The sequence below is a fragment of the Ailuropoda melanoleuca genome, chromosome 12 (assembly GCF_002007445.2).
Source record: "Ailuropoda melanoleuca isolate Jingjing chromosome 12, ASM200744v2, whole genome shotgun sequence".
Taxonomy (NCBI): domain Eukaryota; kingdom Metazoa; phylum Chordata; class Mammalia; order Carnivora; family Ursidae; genus Ailuropoda; species Ailuropoda melanoleuca.
The window spans coordinates 31,898,872-31,925,810 of NC_048229.1; the positions used below are offsets into that span (position 1 = coordinate 31,898,872).

The 26,939-nt window shown below is 49.0% G+C and overlaps 1 protein-coding gene across 1 annotated transcript in view; it reads left to right on the top strand.

Moving 5' to 3' along the window:
• Positions 1-26,618, top strand: part of ZNF541 (zinc finger protein 541) — a 41,301-nt gene extending 14,683 nt beyond the window's left edge. Inside the window, exons 4-16 of the mRNA XM_011229656.3 lie at positions 885-2,691; positions 4,359-4,417; positions 4,710-4,869; positions 5,098-5,268; positions 6,184-6,508; positions 14,469-14,532; positions 15,162-15,304; positions 15,714-15,817; positions 16,925-17,000; positions 17,550-17,638; positions 25,308-25,448; positions 25,612-25,793; positions 25,907-26,618. Coding sequence (XP_011227958.2) covers positions 885-2,691; positions 4,359-4,417; positions 4,710-4,869; positions 5,098-5,268; positions 6,184-6,508; positions 14,469-14,532; positions 15,162-15,304; positions 15,714-15,817; positions 16,925-17,000; positions 17,550-17,638; positions 25,308-25,448; positions 25,612-25,793; positions 25,907-26,075 — 3,490 coding nt within the window. The 3' untranslated portion in view covers positions 26,076-26,618. The remainder of the gene's footprint in view (positions 1-884; positions 2,692-4,358; positions 4,418-4,709; positions 4,870-5,097; positions 5,269-6,183; positions 6,509-14,468; positions 14,533-15,161; positions 15,305-15,713; positions 15,818-16,924; positions 17,001-17,549; positions 17,639-25,307; positions 25,449-25,611; positions 25,794-25,906) is intronic.
• Positions 26,619-26,939: the final 321 nt, after the last annotated feature.

The window sequence follows — 26,939 nt, forward strand, 5'->3', positions numbered from 1 at the left end:
CGGGGGCTGGGGGGGACCACCTGTATGTAGGAGCATGCTGGGGGGGCGTGGCCGCATGGGGGGGCTGGGGCGTGGCTGGGGGGCGTGCTCCTCCCCTCCCCGCCTTGACCAGGGTAGGGCTGCTGGGAACCTAGAGCCTGACGTACTCATTGGTTTATGCTGCGATAGAGTAACGCGGCTAGAAGTATGACGTAAACGTAGTACATATTCGTCGTGATATATAATTGCAGAAATTCCAGGAGACGCATTTGGCCGTTTGCTAGGAAGTTTTTACTGATGGGGCATCTGTAAAATTTTGTTTTCTGGGGGCAGATTCCAGGTAGCTGTCTCCTTAGAGGGGTGCTGTGGGAAGGCAAAGACTCTAGCTAAGCCAGGGCGGGGGGGGGTTGTCATGCCCAAGTAAGCGTCTCCTCAAGTAAAAGGGGCTATTTGAGTAAATGGCTCTGTGGGCAAATAAGTTTGAGAGACGTGGGAGGTGAAAGAGACGTCGACGTACTGTGTGGCTTTTCGGTTCGCTACGCCGAACCTCCAAGGAGCAAATAGTGTTTTTTCAAAACTTCCTTGCCAGCTGAGCCCGCGTCCTCAGGGAGCAGCTCTGGAGGAGTGGTGTTCCTTGGGAACTCACTTTGGGGAACGCCAGTCTGGCTTTCATTGATTTTTTTTCCCTCCGATAAGGGGTTTGCTTGAAGGTGAGGGAGAGGAGTGCCCCTTGCATCGCTCTGACCGAAGCAGCGGCCACTTGGGTCTTTCCTCGTGGGGGTGGGGGAGTGAGTGTAGCTTCTGACTGGTGATACGGGTGCACCACTGCCCCTCGGGGATACACTTGGGATCCCCTGCGAGCGGCAGCCGGGCACCCGCTAACGCCTGCGTCCGTGTGACCGCAGGACCGGGCACATGCTCACACACCAGAAGACCAAGCCGTTCGTGTGCATCGAGCCGGGCTGCAGCAAGAGCTACTGCGACTACCGCTCCCTGCGCCGCCACTACGAGGTGCAGCACGGCCTGTGCATCTTGAAGGAGGCGCCCCCGGAGGAGGAGGCCTGCGGGGACTTCCCTCACACCCACGAGGCCCCGCGCTCCCTGGGGCCCCCCGAAGCCAGGTCCCCTGGCTCCCTCTTGCCCAGCCGAGACCTCCTGCGCTGCCTGGTGAGCAGCATCGTCCACCAGAAGATCCCCTCTCCCGTCCTGGCCCCTGCGGCCCCCTCCGATGGCGGGGAGGGGAGGAGCGCGGCCTGTCCCCGCGCACCCTCTTCTGGGCCCTCCTCCTGCACCCCAGCAGGCATCCCGGCGGACCCGGCAAATCGGGGCACGGATGTTCCCGAGGAGCCTCGGCCCCCGCGGAAGGAGCCTGCTGCTGCCATGGTCACGGCCGTCCACTCGAGAGCCGTGGAGAACGGCAGCACCGACCCAGCCGAGTCGGAGCCACCGGTGCTTCCGCTGCCGCCCACCCTGGAGGGCTGGCCCGAGGGCGGCCCCCTGCCTGCCTGCCTGCCTCTGTTCCGAGGCCAGACGGTCCCTGCCAGTTCCCAGCCAGCCAGCCACAACTTCCAGTGGCTCCGGAACGTGCCCGGATGCCCCAAGAATAAAGGGAACAATGTGTTCCTGGTCCACAAGCCCCCCTCAGTGCCGTCCCGGGAGGGCTGTGAGTCAGGCCCCGGGCCCAGCAGCACTTCCCCTGCAGGGGAGCCCTCGCCCAGCTCGGGCACTACCAGTCTGGAGGACACATTGCCCTTCCCTGCCACGCTCCTGAAGGCACCTGGGGAGGTCTCCAGTGACCTGAGATATGCCGGCGGGGAAGACGACTCCTGGGTTTTCAAGAAGAACAAGTTTGACTGCGACTCTTTCTCGTGGCAAAACCCCGGGGAGCCTGGCCTCCAGGATGCCCAGAAGCACCCGTCTGATGCCACACCACTCTTTCGGCAGCTCTTCCTGAAGTCCCAGGAGTCTCTAGTGAGCCACGAACAGATGCAGGTGTTCCAGATGATCGCCAAGTCCCAGCGGATCTTTTCTCAGCTCCCTGGGCCCGAGGGCAAGCAGGCCACCCTGAAGCCACTGCCGGGGCCCTGGTCCCAGCAGCCCCCACCGCCGGCACCCCCTGTTGACTCTCTCCATGCTGGCCCCGGGAACCCGGAGCCAGAGGGGTCCCCAGCCCGCAGGAGGAAAATCACGCCAGTGTTCCCCAGAGAGGCCTCCCCAGCCAGCACCAGACGGGACTTAAAGGCAGGTCCAGAAGTGGCCACCGCTCCTCCGTCCCTCACAGCATCATCATTGGACCCTCCCGCGAATCCAGACATCTCCTCTCTGGCCAAGCAGCTGAGATCCACAAAAGGGACCTTGGACCTGGGGGACATCTTTTCCCCAGGGGGCCCACGGCAGACCCAGTTAGGTGGGGAGGAATCCCTTGGAGCCCAGCTCTCAGGGAAGCAGACCCAGGCGGAGAATGGCACAGCTTTAGGGGCCACAAAAGGTGAAAAGAGCCAGGCCTGCGCCCGGGGCGGAGGCTACAGGCTCTTCTCCGGCAACTCCAGGTCCCAGCGCTTCTCCGGCTTCCGAAAGGAGAAGGTGAAAATGGATATGTGCTGCACAGCCTCCCCGAGCCAGGTAGCCATGGCCTCCTTCTCGTCGGCTGGGCCTCCGGCAGAGCCGCTGCAGGACTCCAAGTCCAAGCTGACCATATTCAACAGAATCCAGGTACCTGGGCCCTCCCTCCCAAGACCCGACACCTGCCCGTGCTCCAGGCCGGAGTCTTGTTCATGACTTGCTCCCGCATTTACTGGTTGGTCAGGCATTGTGTTTAATCTTGGGGTCCTCCGGGGCATGTTTAGAGTGGCGGAAAGGAAGGTTCACAGAGGCTGTGGTTCCCCGTCTCCCCCTCCCCCAAAAGAGCTGAGAATGAGGTCTTTAGAACTGTCAGAGACACTTTCTCCCCGAAGCTTTTTCTGCTTGATTGCTTTTTGCCTTCCACTTCCTTTTGTATCAGCCTCCTTAAATTCTTCAGAGGACATAAAGGTAGAGATCCTGTCCCTGTAAATATTTCTGCGTGCGATGCCGTGTCTCTCCTGGTGGGAGTCACGGTCCCAACGCCCACCAGCACCTGCGGAGCGGTAGTGGCTCTGTCCGTGTGGGTGGCACTGGGTCTGGGCATGGAGATGCTCTTCCTCACCATGGCCCAGGTCCAGTACCCTTCCCGTCACCCCACAGCTGCCTCTTTTCTAACAGCACATATCATTTAATTCACCATTTTAAAGTGTACCTTCCAGTGGCATTCAGTATATTCACAAGGTTGTGCGTCTGTTACCACCGTTGGCCAGAACATTTTTGTCACCCCAAAAAAGAAGCCCCGCACCCTTAGTTGTTGCCCCCAACCTCTCCGTCCCTCCCGGCCCCTGGCAACCATGAATCTACCTTCTGTGTCTATGGATTTGCCCCTCTGGACATTTCATACACCACGCGGCCCTCTGTGTCTGGCTTCTTACACTTAGTGTGTTTTTGAGGCTCGTCCACGTTGTGGTACCTGTCCGTGCTTTGCTCCTTTATATGGCTGAGTAATGTTCCACCGTGTGGCTGTGTCATGTTTTGTTAATCTGTTCATCAGTTGACGGGCATTTGCGTCGTTCCCGCTTCTCAGCCAGAGTGAAGAGTGCTGCTGTGAATGTTTGCGTACAGGTTTCTGTGTGGAGATAGGTTCCATTTCTCTTGGGAAGTACCGAAGCGTGGCATTCTTGGGTCACATGGCGACTCTGTGTTTAACCATCTGAGGGACCGTCAGACTTTTCCAAAGCAGCCACACCATTTAACATCCCCACCCACAGTATAGGAGGGCTCCAGCTTCCCCACATCCTCACAGACACTGCTCGCTCTCCAGGTTGGTTAGCCCAGCCATCCTTGTGTGTGTGACATGGTTTCTCATCACTATGCTTTGATTGGCGTTGCCCTGATGGCTGACGCCGCTGAGCGTCTTTCCATGTGCATAGTGGCCATTTGTGAATCCTCTTGGGTTAGATGTCTTTCAGATCCTTTGCCCATTTTTAAATTGGGTTATTGGACTTCTCGTCACTGAACTGTATATGAGTTCTTTATGTGTTATGAATACAAGTCCCTTGTCAGGTATGTGACTTGCGGTGATTTTCTCCCATGCCGGGGGTCGTCTTCTCACTCTCTGGCAGCACGGCCGTTCTAAGTTTTGATGAAGTCGAATTTGTCAGTTCTGTCCTTTCATTTCAGTGTCATCCAAGGCACCAGGGCCTCCTCCAAGGTCATGAGGAATTATGCCTGTGCTTTCTTCTCAGAGTCTTAGAGCTGTAGCTTTTGCATACCTCCTTTCCAGTATGTTGGCTCAGATGTATTTTCATCTTCAGGGTGGGAATATCTACCGGCTCCCCCATCCGCTGAAGGAGGACAACGTGGCAGGTGGATGGTAAGTTCAGAACCCATACCCCGCCCGGCCCAGGGGAGCTCAGCCCCTCAGATTCCTCTGGTGGCTTCTCTGTGCTGGGCCTGGGTCACCGAGTTCTGGATGCTTCAGTCCTGAAGAGGTATGCACCTGGCCATGAAGAATTGGGGTGTCCTCTCTCCACTTCTTAGGGTTCATCAAGAGTTATCAGTGGATCAGACTTAAAAACAAACAAGCAAACAAAAACAAAGCGAAATTAGTGATGGGGACAGAGTCCCATTCTCCCGTTCTTCCCTCCTGCCATGTTTCCCCACAGTAACCAGCAAAATGCGGGCCCTGCAGACTGGGCAGAGCCAAGGAGCACTTATGTCTGCAAGAATTGCAGCCAGATGTTTTATACAGAGAAAGGGCTGAGCAGCCACATGTGTTTTCACAGCGACCAGTGGCCGTCACCTCGAGGGAAGCAGGAGCAGCAGGTGAAGGGGCGCGCACAGTGGGCTCTGTGCTTTCAGGGTTTCTGGCAGGCTTTTGGGGAGTAGGCGAGTGGATGTCATTTATCTCAGGATGGAGATATCCCCCTGGGGAAGGCTGGGCAGGGGGGACCAGGAGTCGGGGGCGGGGGGCAGGCCATCGTTGCAGGCCAGCAGCTCTTCCTGTCCTGCCCGCCAGTTAATCTTAAAGAGCCATCGATTTTCTGCATTTAGGTATTTGGCACGGAGTTTTGCAAGCCACTGAGACAAGTGCTGAGGCCAGAGGGGGATGGGCACAGTCCCCCAGGAGCTAAGAAATCCTCCGACGACAACACAGCTGCAGCCCCTTCGGGGATCCCCATGCCTGTAGCTCCAGGGAACCGACGCACTGGGAACACCGCCAAGGTGGGTGCTGGTCAGGCCACTTCCTTCCTGCTGTTTCCCCTACCTGCTGACGGAAGCTGTGGGGAAGCCCAGGCCAAACGTCAAAAAAATATCTGAGTCTCAGAGAGCGTGTTTATTCAGTCATTAACATCCACTGAGCTTCCTTGGAGCCCCCCTGTGGTGGCAGCGCTTTGGACTCTGGTGACCATGCCCCCTGGAGCTGCTGGTCCAGTAGAGTCAGTAGACCTGTCCCCAGACAGTGATGCCCCAGGGCGGGCTGGGTTGTGAGGAGCAGCAGAGGGAGTACAGGACACCCGGAGGGGGCATCAGAGACTCAGCCTGAGGAGGTCAGGGGGTCTTCCTGGAGGAGGGGTGTGGCAGCTGAGACCTGGAGGAGAGGAGGAGTAAGACTGGCAGAGAGGAGGGGATATTGCATGGAGGTGAGAGAACACTGTGAGTTCGAGTGACCAGTGTCTTCAGCCCGTGCTTGGAGGATCCCGCCAGACAGGCCCGTGCTGGCCTCAGGGACGAGGCACACAGATGCCTTTGCCCGTCTTATAGGACCTGTTGCTGTTTTTCGTTTGGTCATGCTGTTGCACTGTTGGCCCCCACTCTCTAAAGGCCAGGCATTTGAACAACTGACACTGGCCTCACCTGTTTCCAGGTTCCCCTGAGTCAAGGCCTCTCCTTGAGGGCACAGGGGTGTGGGAGGACTCCAGCGGCTTAGTTAGGATCTGGGGTCTGGCTCAGGCGTGGGCCCCTGCTCGACTCCTTCTTCTGAGGGCCCCAGGCATGGGCATGCCAGTTTGCAGGTCATATGTCCCTCTGTCCCCAGAGTCTGTCCTCTTTTCCCACTCTCCCGCTCTCCTGAAGATTGAGCTGGGTGGCAGGTGGCCTCGAGTGATCCCTGCGGTTCTGCACTCTCTTCTTCCCCAGGGACAAGAGAAAGATGGGGAGGAAAGAGACAGCAAGGAGAGCAGCCAGCACAGGAAGCGGAAGAAGCGCCCCCAGCCCAAGGCCTTGTTCTCCCCTCCTCCACCCTCTTCATGTGGGGAGCCGGGCCTGGGAGGCTGCCACCAGAGCTGTCTGCGCTCTCCAGTGTTCCTGGTGGACCGCCTGCTCAAGGGATTGTTCCAGTGCTCCCCTTACACGCCGCCCCCAATGCTCAGCCCTATCCGGGAGGGCTCGGGGCTGTACTTCAACACCCTCTGTTCCACCTCTGCTCATGCTGGTCCTGACAAACTCATCAGCAACATGCTTGGTGAGTGACGCGGGCAGCACAGTCTCTGCTGCGCATGTGGCGGGCCTGCTGGGGGCCAGATCCGCTGCCCTGTGAGTCCCACTGCAGTTCGGAGCATCCCAGCACCACCTGGGACCAGCAGCCTTCTAAGTGCTTAGAATTTTACAGCCAGAAAGAAAATGCAGAGACTGTTCTGCCTGACCCCCTTCTGCCTGCCCTTTGAATAATTTTTAACAGTTTCGCCCGAGTGTAATTCACAAACCATATGAATCACCCAAAGTATACAGTATTTCTTGGTATGTTCACAGGGTCGTGTGCCCATCGCAGCATCTAATTTTAGGGCATTTTTGTCACCACCAGTAGAAGCACCGTATCCAGGCAGTCACACACACCCCCTTTTGCCCCCATCTCCCCAGCCCCGAGCAACCTCTAATCTACTTTTTCTCCCTGTGGATCTGCCCGTTCTGGACATTTCGTATAATTGGAATCATACGGTGGGTGACGTTTTGTGTTTAGTTTATTCACTTAGCACCCATGTTCATCCAGGTGGTAGTACGTGCAGGAGATCCATGCCCCTTTACGGCCCAGTAATATCCCATGGTTTGCACACAGCACGTTTTACGTATCCGTTCATCTGTTCACGGGCCTTTGGGTCGTTTCTCTCTTTGGCTGCTGTGAATGATGCTGCTCGTGAACGTCCACGTACGGGTTTTCGTTGGATATATGCTTTCATTTCTCTCACATACATTCCAGGAGTGTAATTGCTGGGTCATAGGGTAGCTCTGTGTTTAACCACTTGAGGAGCTACCAGACTGTCTTCCAAAATGACTGAACCATTTTAAATTCCCGCCAGCGTCGTATGAAAGTTCCAGCTTCTCTGCGTCCTTGTCAACACTCGTGACCTTTCTTCTTATGTAACCATCCTAGTACGTGCAGTGGTTTCAATCTGAGACTGAGCATCTCTCCGTGTGCTTACTGTCCATTTGTAATCTTTTCAGATCCTTTGCCCATTTTTTAAATTGAGTTATCTTTTTTTACTCAGTTTCTTATATATTCTGAAATTAAGCCCTTTATCAGATAAACGGTTTGCAGATTCTCTCCCAATTTGGGCATGGTCTTTTCATTTTATTTGTGGTCTTGTTTGCAGGACTAAAGTTTTTAATTTTGATGAAGTTCAATTCAGTTTTTGTCACTTGTGCTTTGGGTGTTGTATCTAAGGTTTTGCTTGAGCAAAGGTCGCAAAGATTTACTTCTGTGTTTTCTTGTAAGATTTGTATCATTTTAAGTATTAAATTCATGTCTGATCCATTTTAACTTTTATATGTTGTGTGAAGTGGGAGAAAAAAATTCATTCTTTTGCATGTGGATATCCATTGTTCCAGCACCATTTATCGAAAACACTGTCCCTTCCCTCTTGAATTGGCTTGAATTGGCACCCTGTGGAAAGCCAATTGACCATAAATGATTTGAGATTTTTCTTTTTTTTTTTTTAAGATTTTATTTATTTATTCGACAGAGATAGAGACAGCCAGCGAGAGAGGAAACACAAGCAGGCGGAGGGAGAGGAAGAAGCAGGCTCATAGCAGAGGAGCCTGATGTGGGGCTCGATCCCATAACGCCGGGATCACGCCCTGAGCCGAAGGCAGATGCTTAACCGCTGTGCCACCCAGGCGCCCCAAGATTTTTCTTCTTTTTAATACAGACAGTTATAGCTATAAATTTCTCTCAGAGCACCGCTTTACCTGCATTTCACAAGTTTCAATATGTTGTATTCATATTTTCATTTATCTCAAAGTGTGTTCTGATTTTTTTTTAAAGATTTTATTTATTTGAGAGAGAGAGTGAGTGAGTGAGCACGAGTGGAGGTGGGGAGCAGAGGGTGAGAGAAAAGCAGACTCACTGCCGAGCAGGGAGCCTGATTTGGGGTTCGATCCCACAGCCCTGAGATCATGACCTGAGCTGAAGGCAGACGCTTAACCGACTGAGCCAGCCAGGCATCCCTGATTTCTTTTTTGATACAGTGATTAATAAAGAGTGTGTCGTTAAATTTCCACCTATTTGTGAATTTTTCAAATTGCCTTTTTAAAAAATCGATTTTTAATTTAATTCTGTTGTGGTCAGAGAACATACTTTGTATTACTTCAGTGCTTTTACATTTTTTGAAGCATTTTTGTAGGCTAGCATATATTCTGTCTTGGAGAATGTCCCATGTGTACTTGAAGAATGTAGTCTCCTGATGGCGGACGGGATACACTGTATTTGTCTGCGACGAGGAGTTAGTTCAAGTATTCTACTTCCTGTTGATCTTCTGCCTAGCTGTCCTATGCATTATTGAAAGTATTTAAATTTCCCACTATTATTTTTTAAAGATTTATTTATGTGAGAGCATGTGCATGCATGGGGGGAGGGGCAGAAGGAGAGGGAGAGAGAGTCCCAAGCACACTCCACACCGAGCATGGAGGCCACCTCAGGGCTCGATCCCACAAGCCCGAGATTGCCACCTGAGCCGAAACCAAGAGTCATTCGCTCAACTGACAGTGCCACCCAAGCATCCCTCCAGCTATTATTTTTAATTGTTCATTTTATCCTTCTTTTCTGTCAGTTGTTACGGACTCTCTTTAGGTACATTATGTTTATATAATTGCCATATCTTCCTGATGGCCTGACCTTTTTCCATTATGGTATCATTTATCATTATTACAATAATTTTGTCATTTTCTCGAGTAATATATTTTTTAAAGATTATTTATTTATTTATTTGACAGAGATAGACACAGCCAGCTAGAGAGGGAACACAAGAGTGGGAGAGGAAGAAGCAGGCTCACAGTGGAGGAGCCTGACGTGGGGCTCGATCCCATAATGCCGGGATCACGCCCTGAGCCGAAGGCAGACGCTTAACCGCTATGCCACCCAGGCGCCCCTAGAGTAATATTTTTTTAAAAGATTTTATTTATTTGAGAGAGAGAGAGGCAGCGAGAGAGGGAACACAAGAAGGGGGAGTGGGGGAGAGAGAAGCAGGCTTCCCTCTGAGCAGGGAGCCCAATGTGGGGCTTGGTCCCGGAACGCTGGGATCATGACCTGAGCCGAAGGCAGACGCTTAACGACTGAGCCACCCAGGCGCCCCTCGAGTAACATTTTTTGTCTTACAGTCTAATTTGCAGGGACACCTGGGTGGCTCAGTCGGTAAGCATCTGACTCTTGATTTCAGCTCAGGTCATGATCTCAGGGTCATGAGATTGCCCTGCGTTGGGTTCCACACTCAGCAAGGAGTCTGCTGGAGATTCTCTCTATCCCTCTCCCCCTTCCCCCACTCTCTTTCTCTCTCTCTCAAAAAATCTTTAAAAAAAAAAGTCTAATTTGCCAGACATTAGTATAGCGGTTCCATCTCTTTTATGGTTTTTTGCTTGGTATAGTTTTTCCTCTTCTTTTACTTTCAACCTGTTTGTGTCTTTGAAAATAAAGCGAGGGGTGCCTGGGTGGCACAACGGTTAAGCGTCTGCCTTCAGCTCAGGGCGTGATCCCGGCGTTATGGGATCGAGCCCCACGTCAGGCTCCTCCGCTGTGAGCCTGCTTCTTCCTCTCCCACTCCCCCTGCTTGTGTTCCCTCTCTCGCTGGCTGTCTCTCTCTCTGTCAAATAAATAAATAAAATCTTAAAAAAAAAAGAAAAAAAAAGAAAGTGAGTCTCCTACAGACAGCATCGGTTGGATCATATTTTCGTATCCAGTCTGACAAGCTGCCTTTTGATTGGTTTGTCTAAGCATTCTCTTTTAATGTCCCAGTGATACAGTTGGATTTATAGCTTTCATTTTGCTTTTTATTTTCTATATGTCTCATGTCATTTTCTCCTTCTGTTCCTCCTTTTCTGCTTGCTTTTGTACGAAGTGAATAGTTTCTTGTACAACACACCCCTTCCTTTAATTAATTTTTCACTTTTTCTTAGTCATTTCTTAGGAGTTGCTCTAGGACTTAAAACATACATCTTAATTTATCAGTGTGTGTTCAGTTGTGTATCAACTTAATAAAATATAGGAACATTTCTATCTAATTCTGTTCCTTCTAACCCCTTTGCAATTGTTGTTATAAACATGTATATAACAATATGTAGTATGTATACACATAGATATTAGAAACCCAGAAACACACTGTCATAGTTATTATTTTATGTAATTTTATGTTATATGAAAAAAGAGAATAAAGGAAAATAGGCATTATTTATAGAGTTTGTTATATTACCCTTCTCATTTACCGTTACTGATAACTTCATTTATTCCTGTGGATTCAGGTTATTGTCTGGGATAGTATTTCTTTACACCAGGGCAGCTGCTTTGTGGCATTATTGCCACATATAGTGTATTTCTATATTTTATAGGCCCACAATACATAGTTTTCTGCCATTACTTTTTGAGTTAGAAGAAATATGTGATTATAATTTTATAATTACCCATATAATGACCTTTACCAGCACCCTTTGTTTGTTTTGATTCACATTAGTATGTGGTCTCATTTGCTTTCAGTCTAAAGAACTTTCTTAGGTGTCTGTTATCAGTATGGAGATACAAGCTACCTAAAATTTATCCCTTTGAAGCATGTAATACGGTGGGTTTTATTACATTCACAGAACCGTGCAGCCATTGCTACCATCAAGTTTCGGACATTGTCCTCACCCCCAAAAGAAGCCCCACGCTCATTTGCCGCCACTCCTGTCCCTGCCCCCACCCCCAGCCCTGGGTAACCTCTAGTTTACTCTCTGTCTCTGTAGATTTGGATAATCTGGACATTCCATGTACATGGAATCCTGCAGTATGTGGTCTTTTGTGACCGTCTCCTGCATGATGTGTTCAGGTTTCATCTATGTCGCAGTATGTGTCAGCATTCCTTTCCTTTTTATGACTGAATGATAATCCACCTTCACTTTCTCTTTTTTCTAAGATTTATTTATTTTAGAGAGAGAGAGTGGAGGGAGAGGCAAAGGGAGAGAGAGAATCTCAAGCAGACGCCCCACCGAACATGGAGCCCAACACAGGGCTCGATCTCATGACCCTGAGATCATGACCTGAGCTGAATCCAAGAGTCGGACACTTAACTGACTGAGCCACCCAGGCATCCCTTCACCTTTACTATTTCTTACAAGACAGACCTAATAGCAACAAATCTCAATTATTATTTATCTGAGAATGACTTTATTTCACAGTTATTTTTGAAAAGTGATTTGCTGGATATGATTCCTGGTTGACAGTTTTTTACTTTCAACAACCTGAATATGTTATCCTTCTGCCTTCTGACCTCCATTGATTCTGTCGAGAAGTCAGCTGCTAATCTTACTGGGGTGCTCTTGCATGAAACAAGTTGTTTTTCTCTTTTTACTTTCAAGATCTTTATATTTGGCTTTCAACATTTTGCCTATGATGGATGTGTCTAGGTGTAGAGCTCTTTGTGTTTATTCTATTTGGAGTTTATAGAGTTTCCTGCATTATATATTGTTTTGTGGGTTTTTTTTTGTTTTTTGTTTTTTTACCAAATTGGGGAAGATTTCAGCTGTTGTATCAGTGCCATAATACTTCACATGTTTTTTCATCCCTTCCTTCTCCTTTTCTGGTACTCTCATTACAAGCATTTTGCTGCACTTAATGATGTGCTGCATTTCTCTGAGGCTCACTCCATTTTTCTCCATTGTTTTTTCTCTCTCTTCTTCAGATCACATAATCTCCATTGATCTATCTTCAGATTTGCTGATCATTCGTCCTGCCAGCTGAAATCTGTGGTTGAGCCTCATCTTGATTATTGTGCTTTTCTTTTGAAGATTTATTTCTTTGGGGGGCGGAGGGGCAGAGGAAGAGAGAAAATCTCAAGCAGACTCCCCACTGAGCACAGAGCCCCATGCGGGGCTCCATCTCATGACCTTGAGATCACAACCTGAGCAGAAATCAAGAGTCAGAAACTTAACTGACTGAGCCACCCTGGCACCCTGGTTATTGTACTTTTTTTAACCCCAGAATTTCCATTTGGTTCTTTTTAAAAATCTTCTGTCTCTTGATGGTATTTTCTCCTTGATAAAAAATTTTCATCATTCCTCCCTTTAATTCTTCAAGCATGGATGCTGCAGGGAGAGAGAGTCTGTCTCCTTGGATGTACCTGCCTAGAGTCGGGCACTCCAGCTAGAGCTTCTGTTACATGGAGCTGGGGGTTGGGTGGGTAAGGGACAAGCAGATGCCCCAGACTCTCACTGTTCTTACCACTATTTGGTCATTTTCTTAAATGAGTATTTCCTAAAATGCTGTTTGCCTTTAGGACAACTTCCAGAGACTTTAGCTTACTATTTTTAAAAAATAGTTTTTATCAATTTGTTGTCTTGCTGAGTTCCTTACTCTGTTTTTCAGAAGTCCAATCCCCCTTCCATGCAATCTTTTTTTTAAAACCGTGTGTTATCAAGCCACCTGGGTGGCACAGTCGGTTGAGTGACCACCTCTTGGTTTCATCTCAGGTCATGATTTCAGGGTTGTGAGATCAGGCCCTGTGTCGGGCTCCACAATCAGCACCAAGTCTGCTTAGGTTACTCTTTCCCTCTCCATTTGCCCTTCTCCCCTGCCTCTCTCTTTCAAATAAATAAATAAATAAATATTTTTCTGATTGTGTTTTATCGTGATAAGAAGTTGATATGGGGGGCGCCTGGGTGGCACAGCGGTTAAGCATCTGCCTTCGGCTCAGGGCGTGATCCCGGCGTTGTGGGATCGAGCCCCACATCAGGCTCCTCTGCTATGAGCCTGCTTCTTCCTCTCCCACTCCCCCTGCTTGTGTTTCCTCTCTCGCTGGCTGTCTCTGTCTCTGTCTCTGTCTCTGTCTCTGTCAAATAAATAATAAAATCTTTAAAAAAAAAAAGAAGTTGATATGGGTCCCCCTTAAATGAGCAAGTACACAGTACATTATTGTTGATTGTGGGGACCACATTGTGCAGAGGAGCTCTGGAGCTTACTTATCTGGTGTAACTGACACTTTGTGCTCATTGATTAATAAATGCCCACTTCCCACTCCCTCAGCCCCGGCAGCCACCATTCCACTTTTGATTATGTGAATTAGACTATTCTTTAAAGATTTTTATTTATTTTGAGAGAACGTGAGCATGCGTGTGGGTAGGGGGAAGGGGCAGAGAGAGAAGGGGAAGGAGAGAATCTCCAGCAGGCCCAGTGCCGAGTGCAGAGCCTGATGTGGGGCTCGATCCCAGGACCCCAAGATCATGACCTAAGCCAAAACCAAGAGTCAGACACTCAACCAACTGAACCACCCGTGCACCCCTGAATTGGACTATTCTAGATACTTACATAAGTGGAGTCATGCAGTATTTCCTTCTCTGTGACCGGTTTGTTCCACTTAACATAATGTTCTCAAGGTTCATTCATGTTGTTGCATATTGAAGGTTCCTTTAAAAAAAAAAGTTGACTAGTATTCCATTGTATGTAAATACCACATTTTCCTTACCCACTCCTCTGACAGACATTAGATTGTTTCCACTTGGCTGTTGTGAATAGTGCTGAATAAACATGGCAGTGCAGATATCGCTGAGATACTGATTTCAGTTCTTTTGGATAAATACCCAGAAGCAGGGGACACCTGGGTGGCTCAGTCGGTTGAGCATCTGCCTTCAGCTCAGGTCATGATCCCAGGGTCCTGGGATCGAGCCCCATGTCAGGCTCCCCTCTGTGCGGGGACCCTGTTTCTCCCTCTCCCTCTCCCATTCTTCCTGGCTTATACTCTCTGACTCTCTCTATCTCTGTCAAATAAATAAAATCTTTAAAAAAAAAATACCCGGAAGTGGGATTGCTGGATCTTATGGTAGTTCTACTTTTAATTTTTTGAGGAATCTCCCTCCCACACCGTCTTAAAGAGATTGCTTTTAGCTACTCTGCAAAGGCAGGCAGAAGGGACCCCCAGGACACTTATGGTCAGTCTTCTGGAAACTTTTTGTTGCTGTTGTATGTTTTCTAGATCAAGTGGATGGCTCTTTTGGCATTTGCATGGTAAAGGATGACACCAAGATCAGCATTGAACCGTGAGTTGGAACAGACTTAGCACCTGAGGGTGGGTCCTTCCAAAGTGGGGGTGCTTTTACCCTCCTTGCGGGCCAGTTTTTCCCAAGGGCCCCTTCATCATAGGGGATCAGGTCTAGCCACAGAGCCTCCCTAAGAGGAAAGTGGTGCACTTCTGTGGGTATATGTGGGAAGCTCCCCCAATATTCTCTCTGTCCAGATATACGATAGCTGGAGCCAGGGGGACAGAATGCCCAGGAGCCTGGGGTTCTAGGTAGAATTGGCGATGGTACTATACAAGACTTTTGAGTGCCCATGGAATGTGGCTACATAGATATGGCCGCGGGTGTAGAAGCATGCCAGCTATCAGCGTATACGTCCCCTATCTTACACCCAAAGAAACACCTGAGGCCAGAGATATGGCAATAAGGAAAATCAGAGGAAGGAAGGAAGTACCCCCTCGAGAGGTTTCTGGAATGCCCACACATATCTGTCAGGGATGATGGATGCTTAACATGTCTGGCAGATGGCAGAGGGCTTGCACCGGGCAGGGCTGTGGCGCGAGAGGAGCCCACACCACCTGTCTCTGTTTCAGTTCCCATCTTAGTCATGTGTGTATGTCTCGCATGTCTGTGTACGCGGCTTATTTCAGACACATCAACATAGGAAGCCGGTTTCAGGCTGAGATCCCAGAGCTCCAGGAGAGATCGCTGGCTGGAGTTGATGAGCACGTAGCTTCTCTGGTCTGGAAGCCGTGGGGAGATGTGACGACCAACCCAGAAACGCAGGACAGAGGTGGCTGAGACTTTGGGGCCAAATTCTCGAGGGCCCTGCCCCTACCCCCCACGTCTGAGGACTTCTCCCAGTTCTCCCCTCGGCCAATAAGCAGTACCCGGGGTGAGGGGGTGGGGAAGGCTCATCCTTGGTGCTGTGTGTCTTCCCTAGAGCGGCAGTCTCCTGCCCCCAGCTCCCTTCTCACGCAGGTCCGGCCAGGCTGCTCACAGCAAGTGCCGGGAGCAGGGTTTGTGCCCTTCCTCCTTGTCTCTCCCTTCCCTCATCCTGCTTTCAGCTGAGCCGTGAGGGGCCGGTGACAAGGAGCCCCCCTCTCTGTGCTGTCAGGGAAGTGCCCTCCCTGGCACTTGCTGACTCCTTGTGTCTCCTGTCTCTCCCTCTGCTGGGACCGCTTGCCTTGCCGGGGAAACAGTGACTGAGCTCTGCAACGTGGCCTGTTCCAGCGTGATGCCAGGAGGGGGCACCAACCTGGAGCTCGCTCTGCACTGCCTGCACGAAGCCCAGGGCAACGTTCAGGTGAAGTGGAGGCAGGGGCAGGGCGAGTGGGCATCTGGGGAAACCCCTAGGGCAGGGAGCGGCAGGTGCATGCCATGGGCGGTCTGCTTGGGGGTTTGCAGTTCATGAAAAGTGAAGGCAGGCCACCGTCCTGCTTCCCAGGGCCTTTGGGATTGGTGAGCTGCAGGCGTGCGCTCAGTGAATCAGCTGTCTGTGTGGTGCAACAGCTGTGCCCAGGTTCCTCCTAGACATCTCCGGGCACTGGGGAGCTGGCGCCCAGTCTCAGGTCCTGTGCTGATCGGGTTTACTTATGGAGCTTTCTCTCTTCGATTGAAAACCCGTGCGTGAAAACCTCTGATGGAATAGAATTGCCTCTGTCTCCACCAAGGACCCTGCTCACATTCTTGAGTAGTGGGAGAGGAAAAGTCTGTCACGCAAGGTCGGTCCCCGAGAGTCAGTGCCACGGTCAGGCTTTTTCTTGAGCTGAGAGGCAGTGGCAGGCACATAGTAGGTGCTCAGCAGAGAGATCAACACGTCTCTGTGGGTTCGACTGGGTGCTTGTAATGTTGTGGCACTGGGGCGGGGCCGGGGCCAGCTTGGGGGCCCCGTCTTGGCTTCCGCTGAGGCTGTCTTGAAATTCTTCGTAAGTTTTGAATGAGGGCCCAGGTTTTCATTTTGCACCAGGTCCCACAAATCCCATGGCGGGACCTGACCGGGGTTACTCTGGGGAGCAGGACAAAACCCTTCTCTTGTGGGTTGACATTTTAGAAGAGTCAAACAGGAGATACGTTTTAGAAGATTGCTGGAGAGTTAACGCTATGAAGGAAATGTAAGGGGCCAGCGCGCAGGGGCAGTGCTAGTCCAGATGCCGGTCCTTGACGGCCAGGAGCTCGCAGCAGAATAAACCCACACACTCTACTGCATCAGGAGCACTTTGCCGTGAGGAAGCGACGTCAGCAGCGCTCAGTGGTCTCCTTAGTGATGCAGTCCACGTGGCCACAGTGGTTTACAGGGGGTGGCTGGTCCGTGGACCAACCCCACTCTGAGTAGTCGGGCGAGGGAAGGCCTTAGGGGAGCTGGAGGTGTCTTTGGAAAGAAGCAAGTAGCCTGCGACTCCTCTTGTTCCAGATCGCCCTGGAGACCCTCTTACTCCGAGGACCCCAGAAGCCGCAGACTCACCCACTGGCCGACTACCGCTACACAGGTGACCGGGCAAGGCTGTGGGTGTGGCGTTTGCCTGGCTGAGACCTTGTGAACAGTCAGTCCCAACAGCAAGCTTTGCCTGTGCGTTTTGGGAGTTCTCTCGGGGCCTTCGCCTGCCTTTCCAGAAAGGTCTCTCCTCTCTGGCGGGGACTCCGTGGGCATGTTTCCTTCTAGTTGCATCCTACCTTCCCCCTTTCTGGTGGTTCCCTCATGGACTGTGCCCAGCCAGGAAGGGGATGCCCCTGGCCGGGGAGAGGGGGAGGCGGGCTGAGCTTCGGTGGGCAGGCCCACCCTGGTTCAGGCAGTCTGGGGCCCTCCCCCAGCCTCGGCTGCTCTCTCCACCAGGGCAAGCCTCCGTGGCTGCCTCGTCAAGCGCAGGTCAACGGTCCCTACCTGCTAAGGTTTTTGTGAGGGTTATGGGAGATACAGCAAGTGAGCAGCTTAGCAGAACGTTGGACACTTAGTGCCGCTTAGTGATGGCCGCTTCAAAAAGGAGGGTGGTCGGCACGCCAGCCCTGTCCTTTTCCCCGCTCGGCTCTTTCTCTCATAGGTTCGGACGTCTGGACCCCCATGGAGAAGAGGCTTTTTAAGAAGGCATTCTGTGCCCACAAGAAGGACTTTTACTTGATACACAAGACGGTAAGGTGAATGTGGGAGCGCTCATGCAGACAGGGCCTCGCCTCACACAGCTGAGCCGAGCTAGAGCCAGGTGCTGGGAGCACCTCCAAACATTGGCGAGGTGCAGCAACACTCAGGGCTCGAGTGGATGAACGCTTCCATTCTCTGCTTGAGAAATGCTCCAGGGAGGCCCTCCTGGCAGCTAACGTCTGCCTACCCGTGTGTGCGCTTAGGGAAGGCTGAGACCCTACTACACTGAATGTCCTGCTGGTTTTTCGTTCTTTTGTTAACCTGATGTACACAGAGCTGCACGTAATCAAAGTGTAACATTTGATTTTTCCGTGTACTTACACACCTACGAGACCATCACCACGGTCAGGATCACAAACACATGTGTCACCCTGCACACGTTTCCCCCTGCCCCTCGGTCCTCTTTCCTGCCAGCCTGGTTCCTAGTCAACTCCTTGTCTCCTTTCTGTCACTGTAAATTAGTTTGCTTTTTCCAGAGTTTTCTGTTAGCGGAATCCTCACACGACACGTGCTCTGCTTTGTCCATCCCCTTACACCCTTGCACTCAGCATTGGGGAGATCCATCTGAGTCTTTGAGTACCAGCTGCTCGCCCCTTCTCACTGCCGGGGAAGATTTCATTGCGTGGGTGTACCACCGACTGTTTCATCGTTCTGCTCGTGCCACCTGGCTGGTTTCCAGATATCGGCAATTATAGATAAAGCCGCGTGAACACTTGATCGCGTACAAGGCTCTCATGGGCCAGCCCTGTTTTTCCGCGGGGGAGATACTTAGCAGGGAGTGAGTACATCATACAGTGAGTGTCATGTTTCACTTTGAGGGAACTGCCAAATGGGTATCCAGGTCGGTGGTAACACTTCATGTAACCACAGGCCTTGGTCGAGAGTTCCAGGGGCTCCGCGCCCTCCCCAGCACGCCCCCCTGAGATCGGGCCTCTTCTTTTCGCCCCATTCTGAGCACGCAGCATTCTCTCCCTGCGCTTCCCCAAAGCCCGACGATGCTAAACATCTTTTCATGTGCTTGTTTGCTGTCATTGTGCCTCATGTAGTGAGGTGTCTGCTCACAATCTTTTGCCTATGTTTTTTGGGGGTGTTTGTGTTTTTATTTATTTTTATTTATTTATTTATTTTTTATAGATTTTATTTATTTATGTGACAGAGAGACAGCCAGTGAGAGAGGGAACACAGCAGGGGAGTGGGAGAGGAAGAAGCAGGCTCCCAGTGGAGGAGCCTGATGTGGGGCTCGATCCCAGAACGCCGGGATCACGCCCTGAGCCGAAGGCAGACGCTTAACGACTGCGCCACCCAGGCGCCCCTGTTTGTGTTTTTATTAAACTGTGGGAATTCTTTATTTGTTCCGAACACAAGCTCTTCATCCAGATACCTGCTTTGCAGATATTTACTCCCAGTCTCTGGCGTCTCAGTCTCGGTTCAACAGCGTCTTTTGAGGAAAAGTTTTAGACTTTGAGTAAGTTCAGTTTATTAATTTTTCTCTTATGGACCATGCTTCCGGTGGCGTCTCTAAGAAACCTTTGCCTAACCCAAAGTCATCAAGATTTTCCCCTATGTTTTCTATTTTGTAAAGATTTTTATTTATTTATTTATTTGAGAGAGAGTAAGCAAGCAAAAGAGAGAGAGAGCACGAGCAGGGGGAGAGGGAGACACAAACTCCCTGCTGAGCTGAGAGCCGGATTCAGGGCTCAATCCCAGGCCCCTGGGATCATGACCTGAACTGAAGGCCGACGCTTAACCAACTGAGCCACCCAGGCACCACCCCCGCCACTATGTTTTTTTCTAGAAGTTTTATGGTTTTCCATCTTCCGTTTAGGTTTATGGCCCATTCTGGGTTGATACGCAGTGCAAGGTATGGATTGGAGTTTGTTTTCTGTGTATGCATGTTTAACCACTCCAGTACGTTTTGTTGAAAAGACTGTATTTTCTCCACTCAGTGGCCTTTATACCTTGGTCAAATATCAGTTGGCCATATATGTATGTGTTTATTTCTGGACTGTCCATTTTGTTCGATTGATCTATTTGTCTATCATTAAGCTGTTAGCATGCTCGTTATTACTGTTGTTTTATAATAAGTCATGAAATCGGAAAACATTAGTTCTTCAATTCTGTTATTCTTTTTCAAAGTGTTTTCTATCCTAGGTCCTTTGCATTTCCATGTGAATTTTAGAATTAGCTTGTCAATGTCTTTAAAAATTTTTTTGATAGGATCTTGTTTGGTGCGGCATTGACTCTCCAGGTCAATTGCGGAGAATTGGTATCTTAACAGTATTTAGTCTTCTGACCAATGAACAAAGTATATCTATTTACTTAAGTCTTTAATTCCTCTCCACGGTGTTTTGAAGGTTAGTGTATAGGTATTGCACATCTGTCATCCAATTTATTCCTAAGTCATTCTGATTTTATGCTGTTATGGAAGGTTCTTTTAAATTCTGATTTCCAGTGGTTTCTTGCTAGTGTATGTTGAAATAAAATTGAAATAATATTGATCTTGTGTTCTGCAGTCTTGCTAGACTCATGTATTAGCTTTCATAGCTTTTTTTGTAGATTCTATTGGATTTCCTACATAGATAATCATATCATCTGCAAATAAAGACAGTTTTATTTCTTCCCAAACTGGATGCCTTTCATTTTTCCTTTCCTCCCTGCAGTATAGAACCTCCAGCACCTTGCTGAGTAAAAATGGTGAGAGCAGACCTTCTGGACTTGTTCAGGACCTTAGAAGGAAACCAGCCCCTGTTTTCCCTCTTAAGTATGACATTAACTGTGCGGTCTTTGTAGATGTTCCTTATCAGGTTGAAGAAGTTCCTTTTACTCTCAGTTTGCTGAGAGTTTGTATCAGTAAATGATATGGGGTCATATCAATAGTGCTTTTTCTGCATCTGCCGAGACGCTCCTATGGTTATTCTTTTTTATTTTAGTATGATCAGTTACACTGATTTTTGATTGTTAAATCGACCTCACATTTCTGGGATGAGCTCCACTTGGTCCTGATGTCTTTCCTTTATATGTATATTGGTAGATTCTATTTATTAAAACTTGGTTGATATGGCCCTTTCTTCTTCCCTTATATAGGTATTTAGTGCTATAAATTTTCCTCAAAGTACTGCTTTGATACATTTTGGTATGTTGGGTTTTCATTTTTATTCAGTTCAAAATACGTTTTCACTTTCCTTTTGATTTCCTTTTTGACCTACGAGTTATTTAGAAGTGTGTCATTTAATCTCCAGATATTTTAGGATTTTCCAGAGTTCTTCTGTTACTGACTTTTAATTTAACGTCAGTGTGGTCAGAGAAATACTTCATGTGACTCAAATCCTTTAAAATTTTTGGATTCTTGGGGTGCCTGGGTGGCACAGCGGTTAAGCGTCTGCCTTCGGCTCAGGGAGTGATCCCGGCGTTATGGGATCGAGCCCCACATCAGGCTCCTTCACTTATGAGCCTGCTTCTTCCTCTCCCACTCCCCCTGCTTGTGTTCCCTCTCTCGCTGGCTGTCTCTCTCTCTCTGTCAAATAAATAAATAAAATCTTTTAAAAAAAAATTTTTTTGGATTCTTGTTTTTGGCCCAGAATATGGTCTATATCTTAGTAGATGTCCTTAGTGCACTTGAAGAAGGTATTTTCTGCTGCTATTGGCTGGAGCTCTAGAAATATCAGTTCAAGATGGTTGATAATGTGGGTTGGGTCTTCCATACCTTTACCATCCACTTGTTCTGGCAATTTTTGGGAATGGGCTATTAAAATATTTGGCTGTAACTATGGATCTATTTTTCCTTGTAGTTCTATCAGGTTTCACTTCATGTATTTTGAAGCTCTGATTTAGATATGTAAACATTTAGGATTCTTAAGTTCTCTTGATTAATTGACCTTTTTACTGTTATGAAATGATTTCCTTTATGCCTGGTATTATTCTTTGCTCTGAAGTCTATTTTTCTGGTATTAATATAGCCAACTTCTCCAGCTTTCTTATAACGGGTGTTTGCATGGTGTATCTTTTATCAGCCTTTTTCTTTTAACCTATTTGTGTTTTTATATTTAAAGTGTGTTCTTATAAGTAGCATGTGTTGGATGGTGCTTTTTTATTTGTTTTAATGGAAGTATAATTCACATACGATGTTACATTAGTTTCACATGCACAATATAATAATTTGGCACTTCTGTACATTGCTCAGAGCTCATCAAAAGAAGTGTGCTCTTGATCCCTGTCACCTGTTTCCCCCATCCCCCCATCTGAGAACCACCAGTTTGTTCTCTGTGTTTAAGAATTTGTCTTATCGGGGCGCCTGGGTGGCACAGCGGTTAAGCATCTGCCTTCGGCTCAGGGCGTGATCCCGGCGTTATGGGATCGAGCCACATCAGGCTCCTCCGCTAGGAGCCTGCTTCTTCCTCTCCCACTCCCCCTGGCTTGTGTTCCCTCTCTCGCTGGCTGTCTCTATCTCTGTCAAATAAATAAAATCTTTAAAAAAAAAAAAAGAATTTGTCTTATCTTTTTAAATTCTTGTTTGTTTTGTGTCTGAAATTCCACACATGAGTGAAATCGTATAGTATTTGTCTTTCTCTGACCGACTTATTTTGCTTAGCATTATACTCTCCAGGTCCATCCATGTTGTCACAAATGGCAAGATTTCATTCCTTCTTACTGTTGAGTAATGCTCTGTTATATGCTTTAAAAAAAAATATCCAGCCTTTTAATTAGGGTGTTTAGACCGTTCACATTTAACATGATTATTAAGATAGTTAGGATTAAGTCCATCACCCTGCTGTGTGTTTTCTATTTGTCTCATCTGTTCTTTGTTTCTCCTTTCTGTTTTTTTGTTTTCTTTTGGATTAATGTAGTAAATTTTAGGATTCTGTCTTATCTCCTTTGTTGGCTTATTGGCTTTAACTACTATTTTGGTGGTTGCTTTAGGGTTTATACTGTGCATCATTAACTTATCACTGTTGAACCTTCAGGTGATTTGATAGCACTTTATGTGCAGAATGAAAACCACAGAGTAGTGGGCTTCCATCTCTCCTCTTGGCCTTTATACTGTGATTGTTATGCCTTTTATTTTATACATGTCATAAACCCCACAGTACCTTGTTACTGTTTTTGTTTGAATGCCAACTATGTTTAGAGATATTTAAATAATACAAAGTCTTATATTTTTTACCCACATAGCTACCATTTTTACCGCTTGCATCCCTTTTTGTAGATCCGTGTTTCCATCTGGTATCATTTTCCAGAAAGAAATAGGTGCGAATCTTTTACCACTTCTTGTGGTTCAGGTTTGCTAGTCATGGATTTTTCCAGCTTCTACGTATCTAAAAAAGCCTTTATTTTGCCTTCGTTTTTGGAAGCTATCTTTGCTAGGTATGGAATTCTAGTCTGACGGGTTGTTTTTTTTTAATTCTTGAAGTCATTTAAAGGTGTTCTCCATTTTCTTCTTGCTTTTGTTGTTTCCAGCAAGAAATCTACTGATTTCCCTATCTCTGTTCCTCTGTATAAAACATGTATTTTGTGTGTTCTGGCTGTTTATGTGAATCTCTTTATCCCTGGTTTTGAGCAGTTTTATTATGATGTGCTTCAGCATGGTCGTCTTTTTTTTTTTTTTTTTTTTTGTGGTTGGGCTTGGTTGAGCTTCTTAGATCTGTGGGTTTTTAGTTTTCATTAAATTTGAGGAAATGTGGCCTTCTTTCTTCAGATATTTCTTGTGACCCTCCCTTCTCCTTCAAGGACCCCACTGGTGTGTGTGTGTGTGTGTGTGTGTGTGTGTGTGTGTGTGTGTGTGTGTGGTTCCCTGCACTTGCCCCATGGCTCACTCATGCTCTTTTTCGTTTTTCCTGACTGTTTTTCCTCTGTGTTTCATTTCGGATGGTTTCTATTGCTGTATCTTCAAGTTCACTCATCTTTCCTCCTGTAGTGCCAAATCTGCCATTAATCCCCTGCCGTGCAGTTTTTATCTCAGCCATTATAGTTTTTGTCCCTTAAAGTTCTCTTTGGGTCCCTTTCATCTCTTCCATGTCTCTACTTAACTTTTTGATCATGTATTATACAGATATAATAAATTTAATGTCCTTTCCTGCTAATTCTAACATCTGCATGTGTTCTGGGTTCATTTTGACAGACTAATTCTTCTCCCTGTCAGATGTCATATTTTCCCGCTTCTTTGCATGCCTCGCAATTTTTCACTGGATTTCAGGCATTGTGAATTTTAGCTTGTTGGGTGCTGGATATTTTTGCATTTTATAAATATTCTTGGCCTTTGTTCCGGCACAGTTACTAGAAAACAACTTGTTCCTTTCGGGTATTGCTTTTGGGTTTTTTAAAATGGTACCAGAACAGCTTTTTGTCTGTGGCTAATTATTTCTCATTTCTGAGGCAAAACTGTTCTCATTACTCTACCAATGCCCCATGAATTAGGAGGTTTTCCACCCCAGCTGGTGGGGACAGGCACCGTTCCTGGCCCCTGTGAGCCACAGGCGCCTTTCCCTCTGATCCTTTAGGATGGGTCTTTACTTAGCATTGTGTCGTCTCTCTCCACGCACTTCACTGAATACTTGAGGGGACTCTGTCCAGATCTCTGGCGTTTTTCTCCGTGCTGCTGTCTCCTCTCCTGTCCTTTGTCCTGTGGACTCTCGCCACCTTAGTCTCCCCAGGCATTCAGCTCCCTCTCAACTCAGGGAGTCTGCTGGGCTCTGCCTGGGTCCCTCCCCCTGGGCTGTGGCCTGGAAACTCTCCCAAGGCAGTAGTGTATTTTCTGCCTCTCAGATGTTTTTTGACTGATGCCCTAGTGTCTTTCCAACCACTGTTTCCTGTATTTTGCCTGTGTCTTTTAATTGTTTTGGATGGGAGGAAGATCTAAGTCCTCCTTTTGCTCCATCTTGTTTGGAAGCAGAAGTTCAATTTTTTGGCTTTTTTTTTTTTTAACTTCGTGCTGGTTCCTAGATGGGCAGGTGAGGTACTGTTTTGACTCTTAGTTTGTGAGGACACACAAAGCTGAAAAAAATTCACACGGAGAAGGTATTCTCTGAAGTGAGCTCCAGATAGTAAATGGCCAAGTGAATTTACCTGAGAAATGTTCTTTCTGGAGCAATTAAACTTTTCCATTCTGTTTTGTTCTTACAGAAGTTGTTGTTAACAGGAGCACTTCTTAGTGGAGAGAGGAGCAAACGGTGGGGTCTGAATGGCCAGGATCAAACCGTGCCCCCAGAGCCTCTTCCTTCTCTCGTGGACCCCTTTCCTTCTGGACTTTAGGGCCCTGCCTCACTGTTGCAAAGGCTGCGTGGCCCCCACTGCCTCAGGGCATTCTGCTTTCATTAGTCCCAGTTGGCAAGCGCATGGCTGCTAGCCATGATGGCACCCTGAGCACCCTCGTAGTGTGCCTTCCGGTGTGCCCTCCGTAGGGGAGGATCCCCGGCACGGGCCTGCCCCCTGGGGTGTGCAGGGCTTCGCCGGTGGTGGCTGTGGTGGCCTCACTCTGAACCCCTCGTTACCTGCGAGGACTTCGTGATTCTCTGCCCCCACAGGGGCACGCCAGGCAAACGCAAAGAAGCTTTTCAGGACGGTTTTAAAAAAGTGGCCCCGTGGGGAGGGGATTTAGGGCATCATGGCGACGCTGAGGCTGCTCGTGAGGTGTTGCCCAAAACCGCCTTCTGTTTTCCTTCGCTAGATTCAGACAAAGACTGTAGCCCAGTGTGTTGAGTATTACTACATCTGGAAAAAAATGATCAAGTTTGACTGTGGCCGAGCCCCAGGACTGGAAAAGAGGGTCAAGAGAGAGCCAGATGAAGCAGACAGGACAGAAGCAAAGGTAGAAGGTTCTGGGGGAAGGTGGGGCTGGAGTTCGGCGCATATCGGGATGCCGCTGCCCGTGGAAGTCGGGGAGGGGGAAGGGCTTCCCCGCCGAGCCAAGCGGCTCCCTGAGAAGGGTGGAGGGTCGGCACCTTTCCATCGTCACTTCTCTCCCTCTGCAGGTCGCTTGCAGCCCTCGGGAGAGACCCAGCCACCGTCCCACTCCTGAGTTCAAAATGAAGACCAAGAGTTACAGGAGGGAGTCCATTCTCAACGCCAGCCCGAATGCCGGCCCCAAGCGGACTCCCGAGCCGCCAGGGAGTGTGGAGGGCCAGGGTGTCTTTCCCTGCAGAGAGTGTGAGAGGTAGCAGCCCTGTCCCTGGATGCGCCCACACCACCTCCCGTCATCGCCCCCTGCTGCCCTTAGGCGACCCTCCTTCCCCCTGCTCTGACTTGTGTCCTCTGGTGACTCCTCAGGGTGTTCGACAAAATCAAGAGTCGAAATGCCCACATGAAGCGCCACCGGCTTCAGGACCATGTGGAGCCCGTCGTCGTCAGGGTGAAGTGGCCTGTGAAGCCCTTCCAGCTGAAGGAGGAAGAGGAGGAGGAGGAGATAGGGGCTGACATCGGCCCCCTGCAGTGGTGATGGGGGGGGGAGCTGGGGCAAGGCAGCAAGTCTGGATGGGGGCCTCCAGCCTTGTCACCTTTCCCCTCGGCCTCCCCAGGGGGTCGGGGCACCCCTCTGCCTCCTCCCCACCCTTACTGTCCCTCACTGGCTAGCCCGGCATGGAAACATGGTGGGCATTGGCCATAAATAGGCAGGAGAAGCACCCAGTCATCAGACTGCTGTCGGCTGGTGCCAGACGCTCCATTCCCTTTAGGCTTTAAATCGTCTCTCCCCTTCTTGCAGTTCCCCTCCTTCTAGAGCAGGGAGGCTTGGGGAGGAAACGGGGTAGATCTGGGTAGCTCTTAAATCTTCGCCTCAATTTTGGGGTTTGGTTACATTTGTTAGATAAGGCCAAGACGTAGAGAATCAGTGGGAAGATACCTTCAGATCTCCAACATGTTGGGGACCCTCTCCAGGGGAGTCTCTCTGCATTCCAGATTCAGTCCCTAGTCTTGCAATGACTTGTACATTGTTAGGGTTTTTTGTACGTGTCGACTTGTAAATCTTATTAAATTGGGTTCTTGAGCAGCTGTCTTCTGGCTTCCCTGGCCTATTGATCCGATAAAGGCTTTTGAGCCCCTGCTCCTTGCTGGAGCCACAGCGATGAGTAAGCGGCGGGGGGGGGGGGGGGGGGCGGGGGGGGGGGGGGGGGGGGGGGGGGGGGGGGGGGGGGGGGGGGGCTCGTACACTCACCCGGCCAGCATTTAGTAAGCACTTACTACAGAGTATAAGCCCGGCGATGCCCAGTCCGTGCAGTGCGGCTACAGTGACGCAAGAGGAACAAGGGCCCTCCGTGTGGAGCTTCCGTTTTCGGAGTGGGAGAGTCGCAGTGGCAAATGAAAA